The 12,589-nt window shown below is 36.7% G+C and overlaps 1 protein-coding gene across 1 annotated transcript; it reads left to right on the top strand.

Annotated features, from left to right (window-relative positions):
• The first annotated feature begins 7,183 nt into the window (after positions 1–7,183).
• On the top strand, positions 7,184–8,250 carry LOC147567177 (uncharacterized). Its single transcript, XM_086669066.1, has 2 exons — positions 7,184–7,318; positions 7,501–8,250. Exons 1-2 carry the CDS (start codon positions 7,190–7,192, stop codon positions 8,089–8,091), a joined length of 720 nt encoding a protein of 239 aa, XP_086525192.1. The 5' UTR covers positions 7,184–7,189; the 3' UTR covers positions 8,092–8,250.
• The last annotated feature ends 4,339 nt before the right edge of the window (positions 8,251–12,589 follow it).

Genomic DNA, 12,589 nt, shown 5'->3' with positions numbered 1-12,589 from the left:
AAAGGGTTAATCTCTTCGATTTGTCCCCAAATTTGGAACAAACTTGAAATATTGCCCCTCATAATTGTCCAACACTACAAAATGGCCCCAAGATTACATTTTTGTTAGTCGATTTTTGGTTTGTTCTTTCTTTTTTGTTATTTTCTTCCTAAAGTATTTCCGCTTTCCTATCCTTCTCTTCCTTCTTCGTCGGAATGAAGGTCATCGACACACAAGGAACAATCATCGCTAGGCGACCTTCATTTGAATAAAAAAAAAATTCTATATCTTCTTCCTTTCTCTTTCCACTGCCACCACTACCACCGGAGTTAATCATGAATAATTAAAAGACAGACTGAGAATTGACAAAATAACTTTGTACAGAAAGAGTTCAATCCTTTTTGAGTTAATTCCTATTTGGCCCCCTACTTTGTGACCAACTTCCTTTATGGCCCCCTATTTTTCATAAATTCAAATATGACCCACTTTTTTGTATAAATGTCATAAGTACCCTCCTATATATATTTCTTCAAAATAAAATTATTTCCCGAAAAAGAAATTCCATTTGACATCTCTCTCCACCTCACATCTCTCTCCAACTCACCTCTCTCTCTCTCTCCAACTCACCTCTTTCTATCCAACTCACTCCTCTTTCTCTCTCCAACTCACTTTTATCTCTTCCAACGAAAGTCGTCGACCGGAAAATTTTCCGGTCGGCGACCTAAACACTTAAAAAAAACCTTTCATCTCGGCGAAGTCGTGAACAGACCGACTCCGACGAAGAGAAACCCCTTCACCGGAGTGTTTAGAGAGAGAGGTTTTTTTTTTAATGTTTAGGTCGTTGGTCGAAAATTTTTCCGGTCGGCGACCTTCGTCGGAGAAGATAAAGGTGAGTTGGAGAGAGAGAGAGAAGTGAATTGGATAGAAAGAGAGGTGGGTTGGATAGAGAGAGGTGAGGTGGAGAGAGATGTGAGGTGGAGTTTCTTTTTTGGAAATAATTTTATTTTGAAAAAACATATATAGGAAGGGTACTTATGACATTTACACCAAAAAAGGGGGTCATATTTGTATTTATGAAAAATATGGGGCCATAAAAGAAGTTGGTCACAAAGTAAGGGGGTTAAATAGGAATTAACTCATCTTTTTTATATATACTAGCGTATAACCTGTGCCTCCGACACGAAATTCGTTGAAAATGTGGTTACATTTTTTAGTAAAAACTTTCTGCGTCTGAAAAAAAAGTGTCCACTCTTGACCCATAGTATTCGTCCAAATGAATCTTGTCGGTTCAGTACAGGGAGAGAATCGCTTGGTACTAGGTAGAGAGAAAAGCGTCTAGTAAACGGTAACTGAAACCCTATTAGAGAGAAAATCAAAGAAAAAATTCCCATACTCTGATGGAGAGAGAGAATCATTTGGAAGAAGAAACGGTAACTGTCCAGTAAGTAATAAAACGGTATTAGGGAATGAATATATCAACTACTCCTATAATAAATTACCCTAGAGGTACCGTAAATTTAATAGGAAAAAAATAACATCTAATTCTATATAAGATCAGATGGCTAAAATAAAAAGATGAAGTAACATATTTCAATCTGGATCATTGAAACAGAAAATAACTCTATTATAAATTATGGAGGATCTCTAAACAATATCTTTTATTAATGAAAGATGTTTGTCCCGGTCAGTAGTTTTCCTTCTGTTTTATTAAATAGATTATTGTTGTATTTCTCGATCAAAATAGGCATTGGTAGATTATTATGAAAAGATTCTCAAATCAACCAAATTCAGACGATTACAGACATTCAATACAAGTCTTATTCGAATTTTAAAGAATAAACGAACACTACCTGCTAGCACCGATCAAGTGAATATTTGCAAAACAAATTTACAATGTAGAAAAACAAATGGCATGAGGATATGTCTTCGATATTGTAGCCGTTATTTTTTTTTCACAAAACATGGAACCAAGAATGACCCAAAGTGAAGGAAAGGCATGATATGGCAGCAAAATAACCAAGGTTTGCTTGTCCTAATCAAGACAACCACCTAAAATGTTTCAGCAAGAACACATCTTCCCCGTAGCCCATAAACATATAAGTTGAAAAAAAAAATTAAGACTTGGGTTTGAGTTTCAGTCTGAAGTGAAATTCACCATCCACACATACTAAAATAAAGGTTTAGATCGGAGAGTCAGGTAGGACCAAAAATGCAAGGAAAATGCTCAAGTAATGAGCTTCAATGGGGGATAAGTAAGATGATACCTGTGAAGCTTCAATTGGGATAAGTAAGATGATACCTGTGAAGCTTCAACAGATTTAGGCAGATTATCTATTTGAAGCTCCCATTATTGCCCTTGGCAATCTGCTACCTCGTCCTCCCTTGGCATTCTACCAGATTTAAACCCTTTTGCCAAAGAGGCAATCTACATAAAGGTATTTGATTCAAGTTCATACGCATTTAGTAATAAAATCGTATTAGGAAATAAAACCGTATTAGGAAATGAATATGTAAATTACTCCTATAATAAAATACTCTAGAGATATTGTAAATTTAATAGGAAAAAGATAACATCTAATTCTATATAAGATCTTGCGGCTAAAATAAAAAGATGAAGTACCATATTTCAATCTGGACCATTGAAATAGAAAAAGACTATATTTTAAAATTTGAGAAGGGTTTCTAGACAATATCCCGTGCCCTAGGGCACGAACACTTGTATCAATCAAATGTTACGAAATTTATTGTTATATTTTATTGCGAGAGAGAGAGATTTTTATTAGTTATTATTTTTTTGTTTCTTTTCTCTTAAATTAGTTATTATTTTATTGAGAGAGTGAGAGATTTTAATTTCTTTTTTAACTTGAAATTTATTTTGTTTCTTTTTTTCTTAAATTAGTTATTTTATTTCGAAGAAAGAAACGATTATTGTTTTTTAAATAAGTAACTTTATTTCTATGAAGGACTATATTTTAAATTTTAAGAAGGACTTCTAGACAATATCCCTTATTAAAAAAGGATGTTTGTCCCAGTCATCGTTTTCCCTTCTGTTTTATATAATAGATTTTGTCTCTAGTAAATTTTAGTTGATTGAATATAAACTCAGGTAACCTTGGTTACGAAAATACTAATTTTTATGACATGTCATAATTGTAGATCTCAGTCTAGGTTCGTAAGAGCGATCAAATCATAAACAGGGGATAGCAGAGCTCAGTGTATTTCCTAGACTAGTAGGTTTATATGTATTATGTTGCTTAAATTTAATTTACCTCATCGTTTTTTTAACCAAATAAGATTAATAGTTATGACTTTTAACAATTTTCGTATAAAAAGGAAGAAAATTTTGAGGGTATTAGACATTTGAAACTTATTTTGATTCTTGTTGTTTTAGTGCAATATTTTGGTTGTGATTTGTCACTGCGAAAGGAATATGAGATGAACTAAAATGTGAAGTAATGTTGTTTTTGGTGTACGGATTCAACAAGTCTACTCAGCGAGTCTCTTTACTGAATAAATATCCGAGGTGAGGTATTCTTATTTTCTTATGACAATTGACGCCCTATATAGCACCACACAGTTACCGACGTTTGTCTTCCAAGATAAAATGATTAACCTTGCGATTCAATGGTCTTCGAATTATAAAGCAGACTTGAAAGTATTATAACCTCTGACTAAATATGAATGGACTAAACTTCCTTCTAATGAAAATCCTTGAAGACTATCAAAGTTCTTCTTAAACTCTCTAAAATGAACTTCTAACGATGATTGATTCGCTGGAAAAGACAAATTTTTTTTAGAAACTGATTATTGGGAAAAAAAAATTATTTCGCTTTTTTGGTACACTTATGCTTTTTTTTTTATATAAAAAGATATATTTTAAGGGTTATTGTTAAATTTGTTTTTCCTGAATTGCATATTATAACCGAAGTATTTCTTGTGTGTCCGTTTTCTTTTAAGCTTCTGATAATGAAGCTTCAATCATTTGAACAACCATTTAGCTCGAATAACAATTTTTGAAATCCAAAATCAACACTACAACACTTAAATAAAATTTTAATACATTAATAAAATAAAACATCTCATATTCAACTCGTCATATAAAAAAAAGCTAACTAGTTTTCTTCATTAGATAGGGTGCAAAGAGACATACGGAGAGGATTAAAAAACCAAATATAATAGAAAAGCCAGATATCCAAATAATAAAGAATAGAAAAAAAAAACTGAAGAAATAATTTGTTTTATTTTAAGAAAATTACATAATTAGGGACGTATATGATTAGAGGAAACAAATTTGTATGTGTTACGTTGATGTGTTAAAAGAGAAAGGAATACTTTTTTTTAAAGATTTTTGCAATATTTACAAAAAAAAGAAAAATATGTAACCCGCCACCCATTTAGGAATGAGAGGATAAATCTAAGGCCCAAAAAAGGAGCCCAAATACAAAATCCAACCCAATAGGGAATATTATCTAAAAAAAAAATCCCAAAAAGTGATTTTACCTCTCTATCCCTCCAAAAGAAATGCTTACCTCTTATATCCCTCACTCATTTCCCGCCAACAACCAGCCTTTCTCTTTCTCTCCCTGACTTTGATTAGACCCGACCCACATGCAGCCTCTCTTCTCTCTCTCGGCTTCCGCGCTCTCTCTCTCTCTCTGACTTGAAAACCTCTCCACTATCTCCCTCCATCCAAACGATTCATCTCTATCTCTCTCTCTATTTCGATCAAACTCTCTCTCTTCATTCATACCGGTGCATCTCTATCTCTCTCTCTATCTCTTTTTCAAGCGAAACAACCACAGCCATTAACCTCTCCATTCGAAACGTTACCGGCGAATCTCTATATATCAAACCTATTTAAGCAACCTGATCTACTCATTTCTCTCTCTATTTCGCTCTCTTAAAAGATCTGGTGCTTCTCTCTCGATTTCTCTCTCTTTCAAACACAGGTACGTCTCTGTTCTTCATCTAAATCTTGTTACTCTCTCTGTTTTTCGTAGATTTTTAGGATTGTTAAAAAAATTTTGGGGTTTCTTCTTTCAGATCTTTGTTAGTAATATTTTAGGGTTGTTGGTACAGTTTTAGGGGTGTTCGAAAATTTGGGGGTGTTTTCAAACAATTAGGGTTTATTATTTCAAGTTCAGTAGTCTGATCTTGAGTTTGTGATAAAACATTTTGGGTTGTTTTTCAAAAAAGTTTTAGGGTTAAGTTGCTCTACAGTTTGTGATAAAACATTTTGGTTGTTGTTTTGTGATTTCGGAAGCATTTGGGTGTTTATGGTTCTTCATCAAGCTTCTAGGTTAGGTTTGTTTTAACATTTAGGGTTGTGATTCGAAAGTTAGGTTTCCGTGGAGACATTTAGTACTTTGTCTTTGATTTTTTGGGGTCTGTCTTTGTTGATGAAGTGAATGATTTGTTTCATCATTCTGGGTTGTGTTGAAGAAATGTTGGCTTATGTTTAGACATTTTGATAGTTGTTTGTGATTTCGGAAGCATGCATCTTCACAGAAAGGTCGTTTGGGTGTTTATGAATCTTCATCAAGTTTCTAGGTTAGGGTTGTTTTAACATTTAGGTTTCTGTGGAGGAATTTAGTCATTTGATTTGGATTTATGGGTGTTTGTCTTTGTTGATGAACTGAATGGTTTGTTTTAACATTCATGGTTGTGTAAAAGAAATTAGTATATGTTTAGACATTTTGGTTGTGTACATACATTCTGTGTTTGTTTGAAAAATGTGGATGTCTAATACAAAACATAACAAATTTTGCAGATTACAAAGATGGTTAAAACAAACACAAAGAAAGGAGATGGTCCTGAAAAAAAAACAACAGACTCTAGTGAGGGCTAGCCCTAGAAAGAGGGCTAGCGAGGAACCATCATCTGCTGGGCCTAGCAAAAAAGGCAAGAAAGTTGCTAGTCCAAAACAAGCAAAGGTATGTTATTGTATACACATCTTTGACAATGTCCTGTAATTAATGTTTGTGTTCTCACATTTCTTATAATGGTTTGGCATCTTTGTTAGGGTGTTGTCATTTTGTAAAATGTTGCTTCAATTATTGATCTGTCATTATTGTGTAGACCATTGGCCTAGGCTTATTGTGTAGACACATTCAAAAATGATCTGCCATTAATTATAGTGATGTAGCATTCAGTTTAGTGTTGAACATTTTGTTGAATGCCCTGACATTTCTGTTATTGTTTGTGTGAAGCATCGAGGGTATACTTCGAAGACGAGAGTGCCGACGGTGGAGCCTCAACCAACAGAGGTCAAGGAACAAATGAAGAAAACTACTTTCAATTACAAATGTAATTTGAAAGCAGTTTATAAGGTGGCGAGGGATTGTAAATGGGACATGACTGACGAGCAAAAGAATATGGTGTTTGCTTCCCCATTCGGGGCCTTCTTTAAGGCACTGACCAGTGGGAGTTTCCGAAAGGAGAATGTGATGGAGAAGCCTAACAAAGCCATATACGATCTGCTCTACTGCTTCGACAAATAGAGCCAAGCCTTCAACATCGGAGGGAAGATGATTGAGTTCACTCCCGGAGATGTTGCTTTGCTGTTGGGAGTCCCCATGGAACGACAGGTTTACGAAGCATTCCCAACAAATGTCACCATAGATGTGGCTAAGGACCAGTTTCTGAGCAAGTATTTCAAAGACTGTATTGTAGAGGGGAAGTCTGCATCGTTTGGGGGCCCGAGCATCGAAAGGGCACTGAGTGTGGCTGCCAGAACAAAGGCTCCTGCCATTGAGTTCTTGAAACTCTGGATCATGTACATGGCAGCAACCTTCCTCTTTGCTTCAGCGACCGGCTCCTCGGTGGTCGGGACTTTTTATCACAATCTCCAAACGGAGAGAATGATAAATAGAGTTTCATGGCCGAGAGCTATTCACTCCTACATGATGGAGAGAATCAACAAGCACTCGAAAGACCCGACAAAAGCTTCAGGTTGCCTGACTCTGCTGCCCGTAAGTATTCTTGATCATGCACTTAAATGCTTTATAAATTCTTATAATGATAAAAGTCATATTAGTTTGCTCTGACATTCTCTAATATGTTTCATCATTAACTTGGGGGACTTATATAATGCTGAAACATTTTGCAGAATGTTTGAGAATTTTAAAGTATTTTTCCCCATTCCTTGTGATGATACAGAAAAACACTTCTGACCTATTTGTGTTTAATTTATTTGCAGTACTGGTATTGCATGCACACCAGGATCCATGAGGACCTGGTAGAAGAAGTAGGGGTAAGTCCTCGAATAGCTCGATGGATTATCGAGCCATTCTTCCTCAAAGGACTGGAAGAAGAACTGGAAAGCATTTCAAAGGAGCAGGTAATTTGTTTTAACATTTCCTATAATGTCTCTGTGATTTGAACAAATGTTCTAACATAACTGATGCTGAGTGACATTGTGTGAAATGATGGAGCATTTTAATGAATTTTTAAACATTTAATTAAATGTATGCATTTTTTGGGAGGTGTTGAGATAATAACCATATGTATCCCTCCTTGTAGGTGAAGGTGGAGTTGGTGCCGGAGTCTGTTGAAGAGGAAGGTTTGTTAAAGTTCACTGAGAGGGTGGTGGTGGAGATGAATGATGAGGAAGTTGAAAAGTTGAAGGAGGAAGTTGAGAGGTTGAGAGCAGAGAATGTGTTGGTTAAGAGAGAGAATGAGATGGTTAAGAGAGAGAGAGAAGTATTAAGAGAGGAATTGGAGAGGATGAAGAGAGAGAGAGAAGAGAAGAATGATGTTTTGGAATTTGATTTTGGTGTCGGAGGGGAGGTGGATGTTCGAGACGAGGTGATTGGTCGAGATGAGGTGATTGGTGGAGAGGAGGTGGAGGGTGGGGAGGTTCGACAAGAGGTGGAGAGTGGAGATGGTGGAGAGAAGATAGTGGAGCAGGAAGTAGCCCCAAAAAATCCGGAACAAGTAAACGTAGAAGCCCGCAACGAAAAAGAAAGTGATGCCGAAGCCCAAACTGGAGGAACAGAAATAGACAATAAGGGTAAGAAGGCAATTTCTGATGAGTTGGTAAAGGGTCAATCTTCAGGGGAGGGGCAAAACCAGGAGCAGATAGAGAGCCAAGTTGCTGGGTCAAGTGAGTAAATGCTCATGCAATTCTTTACTTCTGTTGGCATTCTTGTCTTTGCTTGAGAAGTAGTTCGAAATGTTGAAGCAAATACCAGAATGCTTCAACATTCAACATTATGTTTTAAAATCAGTCTACATTTATAAAAGAAATGAATATTGTTTTTTTAGATTTAAGTTGGTTTTATTTCTAGTTTATTTTTTTTTTTAACCAACGTATTAACTTGTGTGGAATCATTCTATCTTCTCTGAAATTCTTACTTACTTGTCAGATGATTGGTATGAACATAAATTGTTCCGCCATCGTTACAAGTTTTTTGATAAACGGTAAGTAAAAGAGTTCTATCGTACTCCCACGATGTCTTTTACCACGACAATTGAAGACTGTCTTTTACCACGAACGACAGTAGAGTGGTCGGCTAAGTAATAAATAAGAAACAAACAAGTAAGTGTTCTTCTCCGCATAAATACGTAAAATGTTAGAACATCCGTGATAACGTTTATATATATTGATCAAGAATTGGAGAATGATTTTTGTTAAGATTTGGTTTTCTATCGAATGTTGACTAGTTAAACGTGTGGTGGTGGGAACAGGTGAAAAGCAATTTGCAAGTTTTTTGAATGTAGGTGAAAAAGAGACGGAAGAACTTGACTTTCAGCTGACTTGGCCTTCAGCTGACTTGGCCTTCAGCTTTCTTTTCAGAGGTTTGTGAGGTGGCCAAAGAATATGAAAACTACGAGATCGTGGAGAATGAAAGTTCTTCTGAAGACGATTTTGTAGATAAGCCAAAGGTTGAAATGTCTGAAGTTGATGAAAAGAAAGAGAAAAACAAACAAAACTCTTTAGTTAAGAGGGTTAAGACTCAGCCGCGAACCCGAACTATGACCGAGAAACCAAAGCAACTCGAGAAAAAAAAACAATTAATGTAGAAGACATTGTAGAGTTGGGAGCCGGAAGGTCAGAAGAGGAGAAAGGTCAGAAGCTTGGAAACTGGAGAAGAAGCCCAGTCTGGAAGAATGTGAAGGAACAAAAAAAGGGTCTGTTGGAAGAATTCCTCAGGAAAAGTGACAAAAGGTACGAGTAGGTTACTGTAATGTTCATGCACTGATGAGTAGGTTAAAAAAATGAGAACTACAGTTGGGCTCGACATGTTGCACTGTTGTGATAAGCGGGTTGGTTGCACCTGCGACATATTCTTTTCCTCCTGGTAACATCTCCGGAACTCTGCAACCGTGTTGTACGTGGTCTGCCTGGTGCCCTTTTAACTAGTGGAGGAAGAGTCTTGGTTAATGGATCAAAAGTATAGGGTTCGTCAAAATTTGGAACGGGGTAAACACAATGTTGGTATGTGTGTCTGTAAGCCTCCACCGTCCACACCGGATCGTAAAAACATGTACTATCACCACGAGTCTTGTTGATGCATAACATTGCATGTTGACACGGAAGCGAATCTACTTGCCAACGCCGACAAGAGCATGTGAGAGTACCAAGATTTACGGAATGGCGTGGAGTCGAATATACTTCATAAATAAGTGGGGCTGCCTCCACGTATCTCCAAGTCTCCGCAACTTTGTATTTCGCTTGTTGCTCCAAGTTAATGGATGGGCAAAGAAATGTATTCCATCCAATAGCGGCGTCTCTATGCTTTCTCATCTTGTTCATAATCTTCTGTCTTATGGCATCCAACAATGCTGTTATAGGGAGAACGCGGGCTTTCTTTACCATGTTGTTGAAGCTTTCAGACAGTTGGGAACTGATGGCGCCATACCTGTAAGAAAACATTATAACGAATGTCCCAACAGTTAATGGAATGCTTATAATAAATCATGTCGTGTTAGAACAGTGCACTAAATGTGGCAACATGTATCAGAATGGCGGGACACTAGAAAGAATGCCCTTCCATAACAGAAGATATGATTAAATGTGAAAAAATAACTTAGTAAACTTAAAGTGTGCCGGTAACAGGGTTCATGGTGTTTCAACATTTCAACTGAAAAAGAGTAAACGAAATACCTATCCCCTGGGAAAAAGGAATCTGCCCATGATTCCGGATTAAGGGATTGGAAAAACCTCTCCACATTGGTTCCACCCATCTCAACCATTTGCTCAATGGTTGCGTGATACTCGCTCTCGGGTAATGCCCGTGCCGCCGTAAACATAAGACTCTGAAAATAACGCGACTGGCGCGCCCCGTTACGTATTCTCAAGTTCAGATTACATCGTAAGTGCCAAGCACAGAATGAGTGGTGAGCGGTGGGAAAAACATTCTTCACGCCTTTTAGAATTCCAGTATGTCTATCCGAAATAAAGGTGTAACGTTTTATCGGATCCACCACTAATTTCAAATTTTGGAGAAACCAATCCCAATTATGATCATTCTCAATGTCCACAACTGCGTAAGCAATGGGGAAAAGACCTAACAAAAAAAAAAAGAAATACAAAATTAGTTCTGTTGATTCATAAAGAAATATTGCATAAGAAGTTTCTGAAATGTCCACACATACTTGGGAATGAGGAATGACATCAATAAATGACGCAGCATCTCACTGTATGCCGCGTCATCATAGATCATGTTCTTAACATTTTGTCAAGTGTTAGCAGGAACATTAGAATGTTAACGTAAGATGTGAAAATGAAAACATACCGTCGTTTCCGTCCTTGGTAACCGCAGCTAAAATGCAGCCATTAAAACGAGTTTTGGTGAATGTTCCATCAATATAGATCACAGGGCGACAGTGTTGAAACCCAAGGATAGATGCGTGAAGGGCAATAAAAACTCGGACAAATCTATTGGTAGTGGGTTCGATTTGCAAATCAATTATGCTATTGGGATTAGTAGTCGCCAAAGCATCTACGTACCACTTCAATTTTGCTTAGGAATCACCCTCCTGCCCAAATACTTTGTCCATAGCTACCTTCTTACCACCGTAAGAAAAGTAATAGCTCAACTCAACACCGTAATCGTCTTGAAACTTTTCTTTAACTTCAGCCGTACTCCAATTTAGGTGTTTTCTGATGTCTTCATCCATTAGGCTGCCAACAAGTTTACTAGAGAGTTTGGGATCCGCAGGTTTGAGAACAACATCGAGACAATCGTGTTTCGGTTCGTACTCTTTCAACAGAAACACGGATTTACATCCCAATGGTGCAACCCCGTGGACTCTCCAATTACATCCGGGTTTGGAACAAACGGCAGTCACACGACCTGGTTCATTCTTGATATATTTGTAGTTGTTCTTGGTTGCAATGGTATATCGACCAAGAGCGTGTCGAAAAGCTTTGACACCACCGGGGAATATTTGCCCAATCTCCGTAAATACGTCGCCCCATGAGTCACATACTAACTTCTTGTCATTATTTTGAGATGTAGAAAGTGACCTTTCAGTATCCATACTGCAAAATTGAATAAAATGTTATGAAAGTATCATCAATTGTCTTAAAAGGTTAACATATGTATGAACATCTAGTGTAATGTCGCGGCACCAGACAGAATGTAATGACATGCGTAGGAATGTTAAGTTATGAAGGAGAATGTCTTACAATTATATTAAATGTGTGAGTTTATGTGAAAATGATGAATAACATTCTACTGAATGTTTCGAATATGTGGTATAATCAGGTGGTCCAAGAAGCAATGTCTGATCATTCTATCAAATGTTGGTCAAAGTGATAATTCCATAGCTATGAAACAAATGTGTTAACACATGATAAAGTACTGTTAACATGTAACCAAATGTTCAGAAATTTTAGTAAATGTTAACACAAATTTTAAAGTTGTACCAGAAACAAAAATAATGTACGGACAACGAAAGAACTGTACGAACACTTCAGAAACTAAGCATTAGACAAGAAGGATGAAAAAGAGCATAAAATCTCATAAAAAAGAGTTTCATCATGAACACTTACCTGGATTTATAGGAGAAGAAGATGGTGATTCGAACAAGTTGATGGCTGAAGCAGAATCTAGAAACGAACAAGTTGATGGCTGGAGAAGATGACTCGATATGATGAATGAAGAAGAGGGTTTGTATCTCGGTTTGTGTCTGTAGGTGATGACTGAACGAAGATGATGAAAATATTAGAGAGAGAAAGGTGAAAACGAAGATGATGATCGAAGAGATGAGGACTGTAGAGAGATGAAGGTGGAAAATAGGGTTTGTGTTTCGGTTTAGGTAGAGAGATAAAGTTAAACAGATTTTGGAGAGAGAAAGTGAATCAGATTTTTGAGAGAGAAAGATATGATTTGTTAGGAGTTGTTGGATATATATAGGAGGGCAAAAGAGGGTTTAGAAGAAAATAGGAAATCTTAGAGATACGAGTTGGGCCCGGATTGAACATTGGGATGTGTATTTGGGTTTGATTTCAAATATTAGTTGATTTTTGGGTGGGTTAATAATCCCTATTGGGTTTTTTTTTGTATTTGGGCCCAAAATTTGGGCCTTTCATCAAATTTTTCTATCTTATGGGGTATAATCCTTTTAAAACCCAAAAAGTACAATAACCAATATTTTGAAG

The sequence above is a fragment of the Eschscholzia californica genome, unplaced genomic scaffold (genome assembly GCF_041429995.1).
Source record: "Eschscholzia californica isolate CP2 unplaced genomic scaffold, dmEscCali1.0.p SCAF_1, whole genome shotgun sequence".
Taxonomy (NCBI): Eukaryota; Viridiplantae; Streptophyta; class Magnoliopsida; order Ranunculales; family Papaveraceae; genus Eschscholzia; species Eschscholzia californica.
Note: the sequence above shows the minus strand (reverse complement) of the source record. Positions and strands in the feature narration are given on the sequence as shown.